This window comes from Salvelinus namaycush, chromosome 28 (genome assembly GCF_016432855.1).
Source record: "Salvelinus namaycush isolate Seneca chromosome 28, SaNama_1.0, whole genome shotgun sequence".
In the NCBI taxonomy this organism is placed as follows: Eukaryota; Metazoa; Chordata; class Actinopteri; order Salmoniformes; family Salmonidae; genus Salvelinus; species Salvelinus namaycush.
This window is the reverse complement of record NC_052334.1, coordinates 18,463,590-18,486,423: the sequence shown is the minus strand read 5'-3', so window position 1 is coordinate 18,486,423 and position 22,834 is coordinate 18,463,590. Positions and strand designations below refer to the sequence as shown.

General features: G+C 43.3%; 1 protein-coding gene across 1 annotated transcript in view; it reads left to right on the top strand.

Moving 5' to 3' along the window:
• Positions 1-22,834, top strand: part of LOC120023163 (sprouty-related, EVH1 domain-containing protein 1-like) — a 100,876-nt gene that overhangs the window by 61,778 nt on the left and 16,264 nt on the right. The window contains exon 3 of the mRNA XM_038967175.1: positions 19,847-20,015. Coding sequence (XP_038823103.1) covers positions 19,847-20,015 — 169 coding nt within the window. The remainder of the gene's footprint in view (positions 1-19,846; positions 20,016-22,834) is intronic.

Here is a 22,834-nt window from a genome sequence, read left to right as displayed (position 1 = left end):
CTCCCATTCTTCTCTGCAGATCCTCTTAAGCTCTATCAGGTTGGATGGGGAGCGTCACTGCACAGCTATTTTCAGGTCTCTCCAGAGATGTTTGATCGGATTCAAGTCTGTGCTCTGGCTGGGCCACTCAAGGACATTCAGAGACTTATCCCAAAGCCACTCCTGCGTTGTCTTGACTGTGAGCTTAGGGCCGTTGTCCTGTTGGAAAGTGAACCTTCGCCCCAGTCTGAGGTCCTGAGTGCTCTGGAGCAGGTTTTCATCCAACATCTCACTGTACTTTGCTCTGTTCATCTTTCCCTCAATCCTGATTTGTTTCCCAGTCCCTGCCGCTGAAAAACATCCCCACAGCATGATGCAGCCACCACCATGCTTCACCATAGGGATGGTGCCAGGTTTCCTCCAGACGTGACGCTTGGCATTCAGGCCAAAAAGTTCAATCTTAGTTTCACCAGACCAGAGAATCTTGTTTCTCATGGTCTGAGAGTTCAGGTGCCTTTTGGCAAACTCCAAGCAGGCTGTCGTGCCTTTTACTGAGAAGTGGCTTCTGTCTGGCCACTATACCATAAAGGCCTGATTGGTAGAGTGCTACAGAGATGGTTGTCCTTCTGTAAGGTTTTCCCATCTCACAGTGGAACTCTGGAGCTCTGTCAGAGTGACCATCGGGTTCTTGGTCACCTCCCTGACCAAGACCCTTCTACCTCGATTCCTCAGTTTGGCCGGGCAGGAGGCCACTGTGTTCTTGGGGACCTTCAATGCTGCAGACATGTTTTGCTACCTTTCCCCAGGACTGTGTCTTGACAAAGTCCTGTCTCGGGGCTCTACGGAAAATTCCTTCGACCTCATGGCATGGTTTTTGCTCTGACATGCACTGTCAACTGTGGTACCTTTATATAGACAGGTGTGTACCTTTCCAAATCGTGTCCAATCAATTGAATTTACCACAGGTGGACTCCAAGTTGTAGAAACATCTCAAGGATGATCAATGGAAGCAGGATGCATCTGAGCTTAGTTTCGAGTCTCATAGCAAAGGGTCTGAATACTTATGTAAATAAGGGTGTGTTTTTTTTTTTAAGAAGGGAAAGTGTCTGAATACTTTCCGAATGCACTGTATATGTCCATTCAGAAAGTTTCCTAAAGTAGCCTGTCTGGACTCAATCTCATTTAATAAGAGTCAAATGCTCCTCTCATAATTTAGTCTTGTAAAAGGCCTGTTATCAGTAGCTTAGGCTACATAATTTATCTCAATACGGCATCCTCTCTTTGAAGAATGACCGCAGCAGCAGGGTTTGTGACGTTATGCGACTATTTCGGGAAAAGTAGAAAACCCATCGGACTTCGTTTTGAATGGTTTTGTGCGAAACAGGAAAGACACCCAGAGTTACCTCTGCTGCAGAGGATAAGTTCATTTGAGTTACCAGCCTCAGGTGTTGCAGCCCAAATAAATGCTTAAGAGTTCAAGTAACAGACACGTCTCAACATCAACTGTTCTGAGGAGACTGCGTGAATCATGCCTTCGTGGTCGAATTACTGCAATGAAACCAATACTAAAGGACACCAATAATATAAAGATACTTGCTTGGGCCAAGAAACACGAGCAATGGACATTAGACCTGTGGGAATCTGTCATTTTGGTCTGATGTGTCCAAATTTGAGATTTTTGGTTCCAACCGCCCTGTCATTGTGAGACGCAGAGTAGGTGAACAGATGATCTCCGCATGTGTGGTTCCCACCTTGAGGCATGGAGGAGGTGGTGTTGGGGTGATTTGCTGATGACACTGTGATTTATTTAGAATTCAAGGTACATTTAACCAGCATGGCTAACACATCATTCTGCAGCGATACGCCATCCAATCTGTTATGCGCTTAGTGGGACTATCATTTGTTTTTCAACAGGACAATGACCCAACACAACTCCAGGCTGTGTAAGGGCTATTTGGCCACGAGGGAGAGTGATGGAGTGCTGCATCAGGTGACCTGGCCTCCCCAATCACCCGACCTCAACCCAATTGAGATGGTTTGGGATGAGTTGGACTGCAGAGTGAAGGAAAAGCAGAAAACACGTGCTCAGCATATGTGGGAACTCCTTCAAGACTGTTGTACAAGCATTCCAGGTGAAGCTGGTTGAGATAATGCCAAAAGTGTGCAAAGCTGTCATCAAGGCAAAGGGTGGCGGCTTTGAAGAGTCTTCCTTTCCTGTGGCGGTACTCATGAGAGCCAGTTTCATGACAGCGCTTGTTGTTTTTTGCGATTGCACTTCTGTATACCACCCCTACCTTGTCACAACACAACTGATTGGCTCAAGCGCATTAAGAAGGAAAGAAATTCCAAAATGTTTAATTTTAATAAGGCAACCTGTTAATTGAAATGCATTCCAGGTGACTACCTCATGAAGCTGGTTGAGAGAATGCCAAGAGTGTGCAAAGCAAAGGGTGGCTATTTTGAAGAATCTCAAATATATTTTGATTTGTTTATCATTTGGTTACTACATGATTATTATGTGTTATTTCATAGTTTTGTTGTCTTCATTATTATTCTCAAATGTAGAAAATAGTAAAAATTATGAAAAACCCTTGAATGAGTTGGTGTGTCCAAACTTTTGACTGGTATTTCATGTGTTGCCACCCTAGAGTCATACACTGCTCGTAAATCAAATGTAGAACTTTTATTATTCAAAAACATGAAATACCGTTAATAATGTGGGAAATATATCGCCCAGGCCATATCGCCCAGCCTAATGACATGTAGTCTAAGAATCGTATAAAACTATACAAACCTTCCACTCAGGGAGTCACACACTCCTTACACAAACCTTAAACACCTCACACTCCTCGCCATGGAACTCACACTCACTCTGAGGGACTCATACACACCACACACACTCATCTATCACAATGGAGAGCAAGCATGTTCGCAATGTACTATGCACCAACTCAGCCTGTGACACATTCCACACCGAGGGGGTCGTGGGATGAGATCACCATCAACCTCCACCTTACACACACACAGTCACACACACATACACCGTCACACAGGAAGTGGCTGTTTGGCTTTCCTCCTCTGCACAGGGAAGGTATCTGTAAATAGGAGCGGGCTGCGTGATTGTGTGATGCATGCTGACATCATTAGAGAGAAGAGATGGGCAGACTGCTCAGGAGAGGGGGATGAGGGATGTAGGAAGTCAAACTAAAAAGATGGAGGACAACGGGAATGAAGGAAATAATTTATTGGATATTGGTGCGCTGAGCTTCTAGTCATATATTCCTATGCTCTCGTCCTAAAACTGTGAAGCCCTTGCGTCTCTTTATTCATGTTAAACAATTAGATTGATGACCATTTCCTTTGACAAGAATTAATAGGTGACTGACTGTCTTTTAAGTATCGTAGATAAGTGGCTCCTGCCTGCTAAGACACTTCGATTATAACTGTCTATTCTGAGCCTGGGCCACCGTGCTATATAGAGCATGATTCTGGTGATGTCACCCACCCCAGGGGCTTGTCAAAGCGGGAGGTCCAAACCACCATTTTACTAGAGAGGCAATGGGAACAAGGGAAGAGATGGAGAGGAGGTAAAAGAGATCGCCAGTCAAACTGTAAGAAATGGAGGGCGACAAAATAAAGAGACTGAAAGAAAGAGAAAGTGAGGGAGAGAGAGAGATGAGGTGGTGACTGCAATGTTGGGGGGGGGATCTGCCTATAAGCGCAATGATGCGGCACAGAGTGTACTGATGAGTCAGCTGGCTCCTGATATTGCCAGCAATGGGACTTCTCTCTCTCGCTCAGTCCTCTCGCTCTGTGTTTTCGCTCTCTCTCTCTCTCTTCTGTTCTCTCTCTTTCTGTTCTCTTTCTCTCTTTCTGTTCTCTCTCTGTGTTTTCACGCTGTCTGTTCTCTCAATTAAATTCAGAGGGCTTTATTGGCATTGGAAATGTATGTTTACATTGCCAAAGCAAGTAAAATGGACAATAAACAAAGTGAAATAAACAATATAAAATTAACTGTAAACATTACACTCAACGTTCCAAAGGAATATCCTCCCGGACGAGCTAAACTACTTCTATGCTCGCTTCGAGGCAAGTAACACTGAAACATGCATGAGAGCACTAGCTGTACCGGAAGATTGTGATATCACACTCTCCGCAGCCGATGTGAAGTAAGACCTTTAGACAGGTCAACATTCACAAGGCCGCAGGGCCAGACGGATTACCAGGACATGTACTGCGAGCATGCGCTTACCAACTGGCAAGTGTCTTCACTGACATTTGTAACCTCTCCCTGTCCGAGTCTGTAATACCAACATGTTTCAAGCAGACAACCATAGTGCCTGTGCCCAAGAACACTAAGGTAACCTGCCTAACTGACTACCGACCTGTAGCACTCACGTCTGTAGCCATGAAGTGCTTTGAAAGGCTGGTGTTGGCTCACATCAACACCATCATCCCAGAAACCCTAGACCCACTCCAAATTGCAAATCGCCCCAACAGATCCACAGATGATGCAGTCTCTATTGCACTCCACGCTGCCCTTTCCCACCTGGACAAAAGGAACACCTATGTGAGAATGCTATTCATTGACTACAGCTCAACGTTCAACACCATAGCGCCCTCAAAGCTCATCACTAAGCTAAAGACCCTGGGACTAAACACCTCCCTCTGCAACTGGATCCTGGACTTCCTGACAGGCCACCCCCAGGTGGTAAGAGTAGGCAACAACACATCCGCCACGCTGATCCTCAATACAGGGGCCCCTCAGGGATGCTTGCTCAGCCCCCTCCTGTACTCCCTGTTCACGCATGACTGCACGGCCAGGCATGACTCCAACACCATCATTAAATTTGCCAATGACACACCAGTGGTAGGCCTGATCACGGACAGCAACGAGACAGCCTAGAGGTAGGAAGGAGGTCAGAGACCTGGCCGTGTGGTGCCAGGACAACAACCTCTCCCTCAGTGTGATCAAGACAAAGGAAATGATTGTGGACTACAGGAAAATGGGGACCGAGCACGCCCCCATTCTCATTGACGGGGCTGCAGTGGAGCAGGTTGAGAGCTTCAAGTTACTTGGTGTTCACATCACCAACATACTAACATGGTCCTAGCACACCATGACAGTCGTGAAGCGGGCACGACAAAACCTATACCCTCTCAGGAGACTGAAAAGATTTGGCATGGGTCCTCAGATCCTCAAAAGGTTCTACAGCTGCACCATCGAGAGCATCCTGGCTGGTTGCATCACTGCCTGGTATGGCAACTGCTAGGCCTCCGAACGCAAGGCACTGCAGAGGGTAGTGCGAACGGCCCAGTACATCACTGGGGCCAAGCTTCCTGCCATCCAGGACCTCTACACTAGGCGGTGTCTGAGGAAGGCCCTAAAAATTGTCAAACTCCAGCCACCTTAGTCATAGACTGTTCACTCTGCTACCACACGGCAAGCGGTACTGGAGAGCCAAGTCTAGGTCCAAGAGGCTTCTAAACAGCTTCTACCCCCAAGCCATAAGACTCCTGAACATCTAGTCAAATGGCTACCCAGACTATTTGCATTGCTCCCCCACCCTACCCTCTCCACCCTCCCATCTCCACACCAATGCCACTCTCTGTCGTCATCTATGCATAGTCACTTTAACTCTACCTACATGTACATACTACCTCAACTAACCGGTGCCCCTGCACATTGACTATACCGGCACCCCCCGTATATATATTTTTTTACTGCTGCTTTTTAATTGCTTGATACTTTTCTCTTATTGTACTGTTGGTTAGGGGCTCGTAAGTAAGCATTTCACTACACCTGTTGTATTCGGCGCATGTGACTAATAAAATTTGATTTGATTTTGAATATTTTTATTTGATTTATTTCACCTTCGTTTAACCAGGTAGGTCAGTAGAGAACATGTTCTCATTTACAACTGTGACCTGGCCAAGATAAAGCAAAGCAGTGTGACACAAAAACAGAGTTACATGGGATAAACAAACGTACAATCAATAACACAATAGAAAATTATATATACATTGTGTGAAAATGTAGTAAGATTAGAGAGGTAAGGCAATAAATTGGCCATAGTGGCAAAATAATTACATTTAGCAATTAAACACTGGAGTAATAGATGTGCAGAAGATGAATGTGCAAGTAGAAATACTGGGGTGCAAAGGAGCAAGAAATAAATAACAATATGGGGATGAGGTAGTTGGGTGGGCTATTTACAGATGGGCGGTGTACAGGTGCAATGATCGGTAAGCTGCTCTGACAGCTAATGCTTAAATTTAGTGAGGGAGATGAGTCTCTAGTTTCAGTCATTGGCAGCAGAGAACTGGAAGGAAAGGTGGCCAAAGAGGAGTAGGCTTTGGGTGTGACCAGTGAAATATACCTGCTGGAGCGTGTGCTAAAGGTGAGTGCTGGTATGGTGACCAGTGAGCTGAGATAAGGCGGGGCTTTACCTAGCAAAGACTTATAGATGACCTGGAGCCATTGGGTTTGGCAATGAATATGAAGCGAGGTCCAGCCAACGAGAGCATGCAGGTGGTGGGTAGTATATAGGGCTTTGGTGACAAAACGGATGGCACTGTGACAATGTCAAATGTCATATTATGGTTATATACAGTGTTGTAACGATGTGCAAATAGTTAAAGTACAAAAGGGATAGTAAATAAACATAAATATGGTTTGTATTTATAATATTTGTTCTTCACTGGTTGCCCTTTTCTTGTGGCAACTGGTCATAAATGTTGCTGCTGTGATGGCACACTGTGGTATTTCACCCAATAGATACAGTTGAAGTCGGAAGTTTACATTCACTAAGGTTGGAGTCATTAAAACTAGTTTTTCAACCACTCCATACATGTCTTGTTAACAAACTATAGTTTTGGCAAGTCAGTTAGGACATCTACTTTGTGCATGACACAAGTATTTTTTCCAACAATTGTTTACAGATTATTATTTCACTTATAATTCACTGTATCACAATTCCAGTTGGTCAGAAGTTTACATACACTACGTTGACTGTGCCTTGGAAAATTCCAGCAAATTATGTCATGGCTTTAGAAGCTTCTGTTATGCTAATTGACATAATTTGAGTCAATTGGAGGTGTACCTGTGGATGTATTTCAAGACCTACCTTCAAACTCAGTACCTCTTTGTTGACATTATGGGAAAATCAAAAGAAATCAGCCAAGACCTCAGGAAAACAATTTGTAGACCTCCACAAGTCTGGTTCATCCTTGGGAGCAATTTCCAAATGCCTGAAGGTACCATGTTAATCTGTACAAACAATAGTACGCAAGTATAAACACCATGGGACCACAAAGCCGTCATAACGCTCAGGAAGGAGACGCGTTCTGTCTCCTAGAGATTAACTTACTTTGATTTGAAATGTACAAATCAATCCCAGAACAGCAGCAAAGGACCTTGTGAAGATGCTGGAGAAAACAGGTACAAAAGGATCTATATCCACAGTAAAACGAGTCCTATATTGACATAACCTGAAAGGCCGCTCAGCAAGGAAGAAGCCACTGTTCCAAAATCGCCTGCAAATGGGGACAAAGATCGTTCTTTTTGGAGAAATGTCCTCTGGTCTGATGAAACAAAAATAGAATGTTTGGCCATAATGACCATCGTTATGTTTGAAGAAAAACGTGGGAGGCTTGCAAGCCGAAGAACACCATCCCAACCGTGAGGCACGCGGTGGCAGCATCATGTTGTGGGGGTGCATTGCTGCAGGACGGACAGGTGCACCTCACAAAATATATGGCATCACTAGGAAGGAAAATTATGTGGATATATTGAAGCAACATCTCAAGACATCATTCAGGAAGTTAAAGCTTGGTCGCAAATGGTTCTTCCAAATGGACATTGACCCCAAGCATACTTCCAAAGTTGTGGCAAAATGGCTTAAGGACAACAAAGTCAAGGTATTGGAGTGGCCATCACAAAGCCCTGACCTCAATCCTATAGAAAATGTGTGGGCAGAACTGAAAAAGCGTGTGCGAGCAAGGAGGCCTACAAACCTGACTCAGTTACACCAGCTCTGTCAGGAGGAATCGGCCAAAATTCACCCAAGTTATTGTGGAAGGCTACCTGAAATGTTTGACCCAAGTTAAACAATTTAATGGCAATGCTTCCAAATACTAATTGAGTGTATGTACACTTCTGACCCACTGGGAATGTGATGAATGAAATTAAACCTGAAATAAATCATTCTCTCTACTATTCTTCTGACATTTCGCATTCTTAAAATAAAGTGGTGATCCTAACTGACCTAAAATGTAATTTTTACTAGGATTAAATGTCAGGAATTGTGAAAAACTGAGTTTAAATGTATTTGGCTAAGGTGTATGTAAACTTCCAACTTCAGCTGTTTGTGAGTTTATCAAAATGTGGATTTGTTTTTAAAAAATTCTTTGTGGGTTTGTGTAATCTGAGGGAAATATGTATCTCTAATACATTTGGCAGGAGGTTTGGAAGTGCAGCTCAGTTTCCACCTTAATTTGTGGGCAGTGCCTACAGTGGCCTCTCTCAATAGCAAGGCTATGCTCACTGAGTCTGTACATAGTCAGATTTCCTTAATTTTTGGTCAGTCAGTGGTTAGGTATTCTGCCACTGTGTAATATGTGTTTAGGGCCAAATAGCATTCTATTATGCTCTGTTTCTTTGTTAAATTACTTGACACATTGGAAATAATTATATGGTTGGTTTGAGTCAATTAATGGTTTGTTTGGGTCTAATTGTGTTGCTGTCCTGGGGCACTGTGGGGTCTGTTTGTGTTTTTGAACAGAGCCCCAGGTTCATCTCTGTAGGTGATGGCTTTGTTATGTAAGGTTTTGGGAATCACTTTCTTTTAGGTGATTGTAGAATTTAACGTCTCTTTTCTGGATTTGGATAATTAGCGGGTATCGGCCTAATTCTGCTCTGCATGCATTATTTGGTGTTTTACGTTGTAGACAGAGGATATTTTTAAAGAATTCCCTCATGCAGTCTCAATTTGGTGTTTGTCCCATTAATTCTTGGTTGGTGAGTGGACCTCACAAACATAAAGGGCAATTGGTTCTATAACTGATTCAAGTATTTTTATCCAGATCCTAATTGGTATGTTGGTTTTTATGTTCCTTTTGATGGCATAGAAGGCCCTTCTAGCCTTGTCTCTCAGATTGTTCACAGCTTCGTGGATGTTACCTGTGGCGCTGATGTTTAGGCCAAGGTATATATAGTTTTTTGTGTGGTCTATGGCAACGGTGTCGAGATGGATTTTGTATTTGTGTTCCTGGCAACTGGACCTTTTTTGGAACACCATTTTTTCTGTTACTGAGATTTACTGTCAGGGCCCAGGTCTGACAGAATCTGTGCAGAAGATCTAGGTGCTGCTGTAGGCCCTCCTTCGTTGGGGACAGAAGCACCAGATCATCAGCCAACTGTAGACATTTGACTTCACATTTTAGTAGGGTGAGGCTGGGTGCTGCAGACTGTTCTAGTGTCCTCGCCAATTCGTTGATATATACGTTGAAGAAGGTGGGGCTTAAGCTGCATCCCTGTTTCACCCCACGGCCCTGTGTAAATATATGTGTGTTTTTTGCCAATTGTTAACCACACACTTGTTTGTGTACATGGATTTTATAATGTCGTGTGTTTTTCCCCCAACACCACTTTCCATCAATTTGTATAGCAGACCCTCATGCCAAATTGAGTCTCAAGCTTTTTGGAAATCAACAGAGCATGAGACTACTTCACTTTTGTTTTGGTTTGTTTGTCAATTAGTGTGTGCAGGGTGAGTACATGGTCTGTCGTACGGTAATTTGGTAAAAAGTCATTTTGACATTTGCCCTGTACATTGTTTTCAGTACATCTGCTTTTAATGATAATGCAGAGGATTTTCTGTTGGTTGCTGTTGACGCATGTCCCACGTTAGTTATTGGGGTCAAATTTGTCTCCACTTTTGTGGATTGGGGTGATCAGTTCTTGGTTCCAAATATTGGGGAAGATGCCAGAGCTAAGGATGATGTTAAAGAGTTTAAGTATAGCCAATTGGAATTTGTGGTCTGTTTATTTTATCATTTCATTCAGGATACCATCAACACCATAGGCCTTTTTCGCATGGAGGGTTTGTATTTTGTCCGGTAGTAAATTCAAGATTAGTATTTGATCATGTACAGTACCAGTCAGAAGTGTGGACACACCTAATCATTCAATGGGTTTTTCATCATTTTGTACTATTTTCTACATTGTAGAATAATAGTGAAGACATCAAAACTATGAAATAACACATGGATTCATGTAGTAACTTTTTTTTTTTTTTAAACAAATCTAAATATATTTTATATTCTTCAAAGTACCCACCCCTGGCCTTGATGACAGCTTTGCACACGCTTGGCATTCTCTCAACCAGCTTCACTTTGAATGCTTTTCAAACAGGCTTGAAGGAGTTCTCATATATGCTGAGCACTTGTTGCCTGCTTTTTCTTCACTCTGCGGTCCAACTCATCCCAAACCATCTCAATTGGGTTGAGTTCTGGTGATTTGTGGAGGCCAGGTAATCTGATGCAGCATTGCATCACTCTCTTTCTTGGTCAAATAGCCCTTACCTCCAGGCTGTGTGTGTTGGGTCATTGTCCTGTTGAACAACAAATGATAGTCCCACTAAGCGCAAAACAGATGGGATGGCGTATCGCTGCAGAATGCTGTGGTAGCCATGCTGGTTAAGTGTGCCTTGAATTCTAAATAAATCACTGACAGTGTCACCAGCAAAGCACCATTACACCTCCTCCATGCTTCACGGTGGGAACAACACATGCAGAGATCATCTGTTCACCTACTCTTTGTCTCATAAAGACACAGCGGTTGGAACCGAAATTCTCAAATTTGGACTCACCAGGCCAAAGGACAGATTTCCACCGGTGTTTCTTGGCACAAGCAAGTCTCATTGGTGTCCTTTAGTAGTGGTGTCTTTGCAGCAATTCGACCATGAAGGCCTGATTCACACAGTCTCCTCTGAACAGTTTATGTTGATGTGTCTGTTACTCACATTTATTTGGGCTGAAATCTGAGGTGCCGTTAACTCTAATGAACTTGTCCTTGCAGCAGAGGTAACTCTGGGTCTTCCTTTCCTGTGGTGGTCCTCATGAGAGCCAGTTTCATCGTAGCGCTTGATGGTTTTTGCGACTGCACTTGAAGAAACTTTCAAAGTTCTTGAAATGTTCCGGATTGACTAACCTTCATGTCTTAACGTAATAGTCTCTTTGCTTAGTTGAGCTGTTCTTGCCATAATATGGACTTGGTCTTTTACCGAATAGGGCTATGTTCTGTATACCACCCCTACCTTGTCATGAACATAACTGATTGGCTCAAACGCATTAAGAAGGAAAGATTCTTTCCACTCTGTTCTTCCCCTCTTTCTCTCTTTCTGTTCTCGTTCCCTCCGTCTCTGTTCTCTGTCTCTCTCTCTGGTCTCTGTCCTCTTCTCTTCCCCTCTTTCTCTCTTTCTGTTCTCGTTCCCTCCGTCTCTGTTCTCGGTCTCTGTCCTCTTCTCTTCCCCCTTTTTCTCTTTCTGTTCTCTCTCCCTCTGTTCTGTGTTCTCTCTCTCCGCCTCTGTTCCCCCCCCCCTCTCTCTCGCTCTATTTTGCTCGCTCACTGTTCTCTCTCTCTGTTCTTTGTTCTTTCTCTCTCTCCCCTCTCTCTGTTCTCTCCCTTGCTCTGTGTTCTCTGTTCTCTTTGTGTTCTTTCTCTCTCCCTAGCTTGCGCTCTGTGTTCTCTGTTCTCTCTCGCTTACTATATTCTCTTTGTTCTCTCTCTCGTTCTCTCTCTGTTCTCTGTTCTCTTTCCGTTGTCGCTCTCCCCTCTCCGCTCTCCGCTCTCTCTGTTCTCTCGCTCTCTCTGTGTTCTCTCTGTTTTCTCTGTTCAGACTTTCTCTATCTGTTCCCACTTTCTCTCTCTCTGTTCACACACACTCTCTCTCTCTTCACTCTCTCTCTCTCTCTCTCTGTTCACACTCTGCTCTCTGTTCTCTTACTCTTCTCTCTCTCGCTCTGTTCTCTTTGTGTTCTTTCTGTCTCTCCCTAGCTTGTGCTCTCTGTTCTCTCGGTTCTTTCTCGCTCTCTATATTCTCACTCCGCTCTTTCTCTCTGTTCTCTTTCCGTTCTCGCTCTCCCCTCTCGCTGTCTCTGTGTGTTTGCTCACTCTCTCTCTGTTTTCTCTGTTAACTTCTACTTGGTACTCATCCCGGATCCGGGAGCACCCTCATCAGTAAAAAAGCTGACTAGCATAGCCTAGCATAGCGCCACAAGTAAATACTAGCATCTAAATATCATGAAATCACAAGTCCAAGACACCAGATGAAAGATACACATCTTGTGAATCCAGCCATCATTTCCGATTTTTAAAATGTTTTACAGGGAAAACACAATATGTATTTCTATTAGCTAACCACGATAGCAAAAGACCCAACCGCATATTTTCACAATTTTTTTACTGCATAGGTAGCTATCACAAATTAGACCAAATAAAGATATAAATAGTCACTAACCAAGAAACAACTTCATCAGATGACAGTCTGATAACATATTTATTGTATAGCATATGTTTTGTTCGAAAAATGTGCATATTTCAGGTATAAATCATAGTTTTACATTGCAGCCACCATCACAAGTCTCACCAAAGCAGCTAGAATAACTACATAAACCAACGTGAAATACCTAAATACTCATCATAAAACATTTATGAAAAATACACGGTGTACAGCAAATGAAAGACAAACATCTTGTGAATCCAGCCAATATTTCAGATTTTTTAAGTGTTTTACAGCGAAAACACAATATAGCATTATATTAGCTTACTACAATAGCCAACCACACAACCGCATTCATTCAAGGCACGTTAGCGATAGCGAATAAACCAGCAAAAGATATAACATTTTTCACTAACCTTCTCAAACTTCATCAGATGACAGTCCTATAACATCATATTACACAATACATATATGGTTTGTTCGAAAATGTGCATATTTAGCGGTACAATTCGTGGTTGAACAATGTGAATACTAGCCAAACTGCACAAAATAATCCGGATATATTTCTGACACTCACATCATCTAATCAAATAACTAATCATATACTTTACTAAAAAAATACAGGTTGGACAGCAAATGAAAGATACACTAGTTCTTAATGCAACCGCTGTGTTAGATTTTTAAAAATAACCTTAGTACGACATACAGCTTACGTTATAGCGAGACAGCGCCCGAAATCTGGGCGGAATATAGTCTAAACATTTTCGACAGAAATACGAAATAATATCATAAATGGTTCCTACTATTTGATGAGCTTCCATCAGAATCTTGTACAAGGTGTCCTTTTTCCAGAATAATCGTTGTTCGGTTGTAGAATGTCGTCTTCATCTGTCGATTTAGCTAACAAAGCTGGCCATTCGGCACGGAAGTGCCCAACTCACCAGAACGCATAACAAACAAAATACCGAAAATCGCAATCAACTGATATAAACTGATATAAGTCGGTTTAATATAACTAGTTTATGATGTTTTTAACACATATATCAAATAAAATCAGAGCCGGATATATCTAACTTCTAAAACGAAAGCTTTTCTGAACGCAATGCAGAGGTCCCTCTTGCGTCAAGCCAAACGGTGAAAAGACCAGACCCACGGTTCCAAGAGGTCTTGTTCGGCCTCAGATCTAGCTAGGCACCCCATTCCAACTCTCACTGCCTACTGACATCTAGTGGAAGGCGTATGCAGTGCATGTAGACCCATAGATTCCATGCAAATTAATAAACTGACCCTGGAACAGAGCCCTCGATTTCAGATTTCTCACTTCCTGACAGGAAGTTTGCTGCAAAATGAGTTGTTTTACTCACAGATATAATTCAAACGGTTTTAGAAACTAGAGAGTGTTTTCTATCCAATAGTAATAATAATATGCATATTGTACGAGCAAGAATTGAGTACGAGGCAGTTTAATTTGGGAACGATTTTTTACAAAGTGGAAATAGCGCCCCCCCCCCCCTATTGAGAAAAGGTTAACACTCTCTCTCTCTCTGTTCACTCTCTCTCTCTGTTCACACTCTCTCTCTCTCTGTTCACACTCTCTCTCTCTGTTCACACTCTCTCTCTCTGTTCACACTCTCTCTCTCTGTTCACACTCTCTCTCTCTGTTCACACTCTCTCTATCTGTTCACTCTCTCTACTCTCTCTGTTCACTCTCTCTCTCTCTCTGTTCACTCGCTCTCTCTCTGTTCACTCTCTCTACTCTCTCTGTTCACTCTCTACTCTCTCTGTTCACTCTCTACTCTCTCTGTTCACTCTCTCTCTCTGTTCACTCTCTTTACTATCTCTGTTCACTCTCTACTCTCTCTGTTCACTCTCTCTCTCTCTGTTCACTCTCTCTCTCTCTGTTCACACTCTCTCTCTGTTCACTCTCTCTCTCTCTGTTCACTCTCTCTGTTCACACTCTCTCTACTCTCTCTGTTCACACTCTCTCTACTCTCTCTGTTCACACTCTCTCTACTCTCTCTGTTCACACTCTCTCTACTCTCTCTGTTCACTCTCTCCTCTCTCTCTGTTCACTCTCTCCTCTCTCTCTGTTCACTCTCTCTGTTCACTCTCTCTCTCTGTTCACTCTCTCTCTCTGTTCACTCTCTCTCTCTGTTCACTCTCTCCTCTCTGTTCACACTCTCTCTCTCTGTTCACACTCTCTCTCTCTGTTCACACTCTCTCTCTCTGTTCACACTCTCTCTCTCTGTTCACTCTCTCTCTCTCTGTTCACTCTCTCTACTCTCTCTGTTCACTCTCTCCACTCTCTCTGTTCACTCTCTCCTCTCTCTCTGTTCACACTCTCTACTCTCTCTCTGTTCACACTCTCTACTCTCTCTCTGTTCACACTCTCTACTCTCTCTTTGTTCACACTCTCTACTCTCTCTCTGTTCACACTCTCTACTCTCTCTCTGTTCACACTCTCTCTCTCTGTTCACACTCTACTCTCTCTGTTCACACTCTACTCTCTCTGTTCACACTCTTCTCTCTCTGTTCACACTCTTCTCTCTCTGTTCACACTCTTCTCTCTCTGTTCACACTCTTCTCTCTCTGTTCACACTCTCCTCTCTCTCTGTTCACACTCTCCTCTCTCTCTGTTCACACTCTCCTCTCTCTCTGTTCACACTCTCCTCTCTCTCTGTTCACACTCTCCTCTCTCTCTGTTCACACTCTCCTCTCTCTCTGCTCTATCTCGAGCTCTGCTCGCTCTCTGCTCTCATTCTCTGTTTTCTCTCTGTTCTTCTCTCTCTGCTTTCTTACTCTCTCTGTTCTCTCTGTTCTGTCTCGCACTCTGTTCTCTCTGCTCTCTCTGAACCCCCCCCCTTCTCTCTCTGCTCTCTCTCCCCTTCTCACTCATTTTGTCAAAGAGCACAGCTTTAATTGGCTGCTGAATTACCAGCTCTCAAATGATAACAGCTCCCTAATATGGCATTTCTTTCTCCACTGCTAGATTTAACCTTCTTAGATGTACTTATTTGTTTGTGTAGCCTAATAGGCTACTTCTGTATTGGATTGATTAAGAAATATTGAACCAACTAATTTCCTTCAGGATTTTATAGACTTGTTCTTAAAACTTCTTATGGCTGCAATCCCGTTAATGGGATGATATGACAACAGCCAGTGAAAGTGCAGGGCGCCAAATTCAAACAACAGAAATCTCATAATTAAAATTCCTCGAGCATAATAGTATTTCACACCATTTTAAAGATACACTTCTTGTTAATCTCACCACAGTGTCCGATTTCAAATAGGCTTTACAGCGAAAGCACCACAAACGATTGTTAGGTCACCGCAAAATCACAAAAACACAGCCATTTTTCCAGCCAAAGACAGGAGTCACAAAAAGCAGAAATAGAGATAAAATTAATCACTAACCTTTGATGATCTTCATCAGATGACACTCATAGGACTTCATGTTACACAATACATATGTTTTGTTCAATAAAGTTCATATTTATATCCAAAAACCTCAGTTTACATTGGCGCCATGTTCAGAAATGCCTCCAAAATATCTGGAGAAATTGCAGAGCCACGTCAAATAACAGAAATACTCATCATAAACTTTGATGAAAGATACATGTTTTACATAGAATTAAAGATACACTTGTTCTTAATGCAACCGCTGTGTCAGTTTTCAAAAAGCTTTACGGCAAAAGCACAATATTCAATAATCTGAGAACAGCCACAAAAGGAAGCCATACAGTTACCCGCCAAATTGTGCAGTCAACAAAACTCATAAATAGCATTATAAATCTTCACTTACCTTTGCTGAATTTCGTCGGAATGCACTCCCAGGACTCCCACTTCCACAAGAAATGTTCGTTTTGTTCGGTGATGTCCATCATTATGTCCAAATAGCTATTTTTGTTAGCGTGTTTGGTAAACAAATCCAAAGTCAGGAAGCGCGTTCACTAAAAGCAGACGAAATGTCAAAAAGTTCCGTAACAGTCAGTAGAAACATGTCAAACGATGTATTGAATCAATCTTTAGGATGTTTTTAACATAAATCTTCAATAACGTTCCAACCGGAGAATTCCATTGTCTTCAGAAGTGCGATGGAACAGAGCTCCCTCTCATGTGAATGCGCATGGTCAGAGCATGGTCAGCTCATGATAGACCTTACTCATTCCCGTCTCCTTCGGCCCCACTTCACAGTAGAAGCATCAGACAATGTTCTACAGACTGTTGACATCTAGTGGAAGCCGTAGGAAGTGCAAACTGACCCATATCCCACTGTGTATTCGATAGGCGATGAGTTGAAAACCTACAAACCTCAGATTTCCCACTTCCATATGAGTTTTGTCATATGAGTTCTGTTATACTCACAGACATCATTCAAACAGTTTTAGAAACTTCAGAGTGTTTTCTATCCAATACTAATAATAATATGCATATATTAGCAACTGGGACTGAGGAGCAGGAGGTTTACTCTGGGCACCTTTTCATCCAAGCTACTCAATACTGCCCCTGCAGCCATAAGAAGTTAACACATAAATTAATAAAGATAAGAGATCGTACAAACTAAGAGGACTCTGCCCCAGTTATTCTATATGCATGGGAAGTCGTTTTTGTAATTAGTTTATAGATTTAGCATTGCTGCTTGGTAGAATATCAAATGGATAACTGAATGAATGGATGTGGCATTTATCTCTGTGATTTGGTGTGTCTGCTGTTTGGTGTCTGCTTGTCCTCTGCTCTCACACAGAGAAACAGTCCTGTCCTCTTGATAACATCTCAGTCCTCCCCCTGTCACAAAAGCCAGAGTGCAACTACAAACTCCCCCAATCTGTTAAGACTCACTCTGAATTCAATTAATCTTCTCTCTTCTCTTTACCAATCCCTCTCTCGCGCCACCTCCGTCTCCTACATACATAGGTTCTTAATTTGATCACCCTGTTGCAGGATAACTTAGTGTATTTGAGGTTTAAAAAGGCTTCTACAGTTTGTTATTTCCACTTTTTAAATTTGACTTGATTTTCCCTTACTAAAAATGTACCGCTACAAAATTGTCCACACATAATAATTCACATTTCCTGTTGCTGCATGATTATTTTCCTGCTGTAGGAGACTGGCTCAAATGAAGATCCTGCATTTGTATTTTCTTTCTCCCTCGCTCTCTCTCTGTCTCTGTCTCTCTCGCTCTCTCTCTGTTCTCTCTCTCTGTTCTCTCTCTCTGCTCTCTCTCTCTGTTCTCTCTCTCTGTTCTCTCGCTCTGGTCTCTCGGTCTCTCTGGTCTCTCTCTGTCCCCGGTCTCTCTGGTCTCTCTCTGTCCCCGGTCTCTCTGGTCTCTCTCTGGTCTCTCTCTCGGTCTCTCTCTGGTCTCTCTCTCGGTCTCTCTCTCGGTCTCTCTCTGGTCTCTCTCTCGGTCTCTCTCAGTCTCTCTGGTCTCTCTCAGTCTCTCTGGTCTCTCTTGTTCTCTCTCGCTATCTCTCTGTTCTCTCTCTCTGGTCTCTCTCTGTTCTCTCGCTCTCTCTCTGTTCTCTCTCTCTGGTCTCTATCTGTTCTCTCGCTCTCTCTCTGTTCTCTCTCTGGTCTCTCTCTGTTCTCTCTCTCTGGTCTCTCTGTTCTCTCTCTGGTCTCTCTCTGGTCTCTCTCTGGTCTCTCGCTCTCTCTCTGTTCTCTCTCTCTGTTCTCTCTCTCTGTTCTCTCTCTCTGTTCTCTCTCTCTGTTCTCTCTCTCTGTTCTCTCTCTCTGTTCTCTCTCTCTGGTCTCTCTCTCGGTGTTTCTCTGGTCTCTCTTTGGTCTCTACTCTCCACCTTTCTGTGGATCCACCTCTCTATTTCCCTGACTTGAATGAATGCGGTGTTGAGTGGCATCCTTCCTCAACGGCGATACTTCCTCTTCTCCCAGGCAAGCCGCTCACCTTACCCACTCCGGCTCCGCTCAGTCTCGCCTCCCACAATCAGCCCCAGAGGCGGACACCTCCTGCCGCCTATCTCTCCCTCCCTCCTTTCCTCCACAGGCTCTGTGTAAACACAAGGGTTTAACCCTTACTCCTCTCTTTCTCTGGGTGAGCGAGACACTCCTGTCTAATACACACCTGCATTTCCAGCTAATAGGCCTATTCGTAATATGTGTTTTTGTGCACTACTCATGCGATCCGTCACACACCAGATATATCACAAACCCACACATTCAGCTGCCACGTATGCACTCTTATCAAACATGGACAAAGGTGACAATGATTTATATACTGACCGTCAGGATGCCATTGGGGCTTGACTTTCTTTGACTGTTGTTTTGTTTTACGGGTTTCTTATGTTATTTTTGCATAGGTACAATTAAATGTTATTACCAATCTTTTTTTATTTACTAATACTGCCGTTTTGTTAGAAAGGTGACAGTATAACACAGATTACCATGTCGTAGACAACCACCTAGTAACGGTTTCAAACATGAACGTCAAACAGAATGCACAAGTTGCCACACAACGTCGTCCCTTCCCTCCCTCATTCAACCCAACGTGCACCTTCACTCACTCAGCCCTCGTCGTTGTGCACGTTCGCCCAAAGCCTCAAAGACTAATGGCCATATCTCATTTCATTGAATCTGCCTAGAGGAAGGGCTGGAGGAAGGGCTGGAGGAAGGGCTGGAGGAAGGGCTGGAGGAAGGGCTGGAGGCCACCCAGCAGTCTTGATTAATAATATTTCTCTCTTAGTTTCTGTGCCTGGCTCCAAAACTGTTCTTAACTCCAGCTTTATCATTTGTAAAATAAAACCACTATATTGTAATCCGTTTTATAAATGAAGAGGGGAGGGAAAAGGGTTCATTATTTGGTTGGATTTGGAGCGTTTCAATTTATTCAGTGTTGGGGCAGGGTTGTGGCTTTTCATTTATCTCAACACGCTTCGTGTTGTAATTAAACGGGACACATTTAAACAGCTTAGGGTGATGAGTAAGATGGCGGTTAGATGTCTGTTCCTCAAAGTCTCCCTCAGACAGGGGTAAATAGCATAGTTTCCATGTAGTGATTTTACACTCCTATACCATGTTGGATTTCTACTTTCTACGCCTTTGCTTTTCGAGTGAGAAACTGATTTTTGGGTTTTCTAGCTGCTTCTGGAGAAATCTAGACTAGATTCTGTGCTGTGTGGTTCTGTATCATATTATTCTGCCTTAAGGTAGTGGGACCAACGTTTTACCATCTGGCCAGGTAGCCTAGTGGTTAAGAGTGTTGGGCAAGTATGTTCCCTTGAGCAAGGCCCTTAACACTAATTGTTCCTGTAAGTCTCTCTGGATAAGAGCGTCTGCTAAATGACTGAAATGTCAGTGTAGAAAAATGTGAACTTCAAGTCACTAGCAGATGTCTCTCTCTCGCTGTTCAGGTTGTTCTGGAGTGTATTCTAAAGAAGGACCTGGTCTACAACAAGGTCAACCCCATATTTCACCATTGGAGGATCAACGACAAGAAGTTTGGCCTGACCTTCCAGAGTCCTGCAGACGCCAGGGCCTTCGATAGAGGGATCCGCAGGGCCATCGAAGACATCAACCAAGGTGGGTTAGGAAGGACCCCTGAGCTTCAGTCCACCTCAGTACAGTCTCACCTCACAGAACATCTGCTTTTGTAGACTCCTTGCCTCTGACATTATGCCTGTGTTCGTATTAATTTGTGTGTGTTGGTTTCTATGTGTGTGTGTGTGTCATTGTGTGTTGTTCTATGTCTGTGACATGTAATGGTTGACCTGCCACCTGTTCTCCTGGTGGTAGATGTGTAGTGTTGATTAGCTGTGATGACTTTCCCGGCTCACTCACCTATGATTGGCTCTCCTATCTTATCTGTGCCAGCTGTCTAGGACATAAGGGCACCACTTCCTGTACAGACTGACAAGCCCGTGCCCAGACAGTCGAGTCAGAGGATAGGTCTACAAGCTGAGGGACACCTTTAGGTCAGGATAGGGGCCGTCTGGAATTTGAAGTTCAGGCTTTAAGGTACAGATATAGGATAACTCTTTTGTTGAGAATTTTCCTGCACCGCAGGAAATGCAGATGAGCTTTGGGATTTACATAAATACACTGAAACAGCAATATCAACAGTATTGCACTTTTCATGTAGCCTAATTTTAGTCAGCTAATTGCCTAACTACCGATCAAGCAACATTATCCACTAAATGTTACAATCCTGTTGCTGCAGGAATATTTTTCTGTGGAATAGGCTAGGTGGAGTTTGGGCTAGGCTAACCTGGTTGGAGATGGGCTGAAGCTAGGCTAATCTAGTTGGAGATAAGCTGGGCTCTGCTAGGTTAACCTGGTTGGAGATGAGCTGAAGCTAGGTTAACCTGGTTGGAGATGAGCTGAAGCTAGGTTAACCTGGTTGGAGATGAGCTGAAGCTAGGTTAACCTGGTTGGAGATGAGCTGAAGCTAGGTTAACCTGGTTGGAGATGAGCTGAAGCTAGGTTAACCTGGTTGGAGATGGGCTGAAGCTAGGTTAACCTGGTTGGAGATGAGCTGAAGCTAGGTTAACCTGGTTGGAGATGAGCTGAAGCTAGGTTAACCTGGTTGGAGATGAGCTGAAGCTAGTTTAACCTGGTTGGAGATGAGCTGAAGCTAGGTTAACCTGGTTGGAGATGAGCTGAAGCTAGGTTAACCTGGTTGGAGATGAACTGAAGCTAGGTTAGCCTGGTTGGAGATGGGCTGAGGCTAGTCTACGTTAACCTGGTTGGAGATGGGCTGAGGTTGATACAACAGCTTGGGACTCTGGTACGCATTTCCAGCAGAGGTAGTGCCAGAGGTAGCAAAGTCATCCAATTAGCAGGAGAGCCGCCAGCTCAGCAATCTGCCATCCAGCCTCCTGCCCTGTGTTACTCAAGACTAGACCCTGGCCTGGGCTCTACTGTATCTCGTCCGGTCCTCGGCCCTGTAGACCTGTGTTACTTAAGACTAGACCCTGGCCTGGGCTCTACTGTATCTCGTCCGGTCCTCGGCCCTGTAGACCTGTGTTACTTAAGACTAGACCCTGGCCTGGGCTCTACTGTATCTCGTACGGTCCTCTGCCCTGTAGACCTGTGTTACTTAAGACTAGAACCTGGCCTGGGCTCTACTGTATCTCGTCCGGTCCTCGGCCCTGTAGACCTGTGTTACTTAAGACTAGAACCTGGCCTGGGCTCTACTGTATCTCGTCCGGTCCTTGGCCCTGTAGACCTGTGTTACTTAATCTTGACGCTAGGGGTCAGATTATTATTTTTTTTATTCCTCAGGTCCAGATCGTAGAATATGCATATAATTTAGAGATTAGGATAGAAAACACTCCAAAGTTTCCAAAACTGATTCTGCAGGCGCAAACCTGAGGAAATCTAACCCGGAAGTGATTTTTTTTATTTTATCTGTGTTTCCTTGCCCGTCTTTCTTCCATTTAAAGGGGTATCAACCAGATTACTTTTCCAATGGCTTCCTTGGGCTGTGACCAGGCTTTAGACATAGTTTCAGGCTTTTATTTTGAAAAATGAGCGAGATTTTTCAAAACGAGTCAGGTGTCCTTTGATTAGTTCCTGCGAGCGAGAGGGGTAGCTCTCCATTTTCTTTCTCTCTTTTATTGAATAGGTTACGGTCCGGTTGAAATAATATCGATTATGTTTGTTAAAAACAACCTGAGGATTGATTATAAAAAAACATTTGACATGTTTCTACGAACATTACGGATACTTTTTGGAATTTTTGTCGAACGGAACGAGGCTTTGGTTTTCTGAACATAACGCGCAACCCAAATGGCGTTTTTTTGTTATAAAAGTAATATTTATCGAACAAAAATAACATTTATTGTGTAACTGGGAGTCTCGTGAGTGCAAACATCCGAAGATTATCAAAGGTAAGCGATTCATTTTATTGCTTTTCTGACTTTCGTGACCATGCTAATTTGGGGCTAGCTGTTCTAGCATTGATTGATACACTCACAAAAAATTGGATTGCTTTCGCTGCAAAGCATATTTTCAAAATCTGACATGATAGGTGGATTAACAACAAGCTAAGCTGTGTTTTGGTATATTTCACTTGTGATTGCATGATTATAAATATTTTTTGTAATATTTTGATTCAGCGGTTGTTTAGGGAAATGATCCAGCTAAAGGGATCCGTAGCGCAGAGACGTTAAGACTAGAACCTGGCCTGGGCTCTACTGTATCTCGTCCGGTCCTCGGCCCTGTAGACCTGTGGAGGAAACTGATGGGGTCTAACAACATCATGACAATTGTTTAAATTAATGAAGCACAATGGACTACACCAAAATAATCGTGTAACTCTAGCTATGGATATTTTAGGTACGGATGATCAATACAAGCATATTAGCAGAATTAGCATTCCTGTGAATTAGCACACAAGC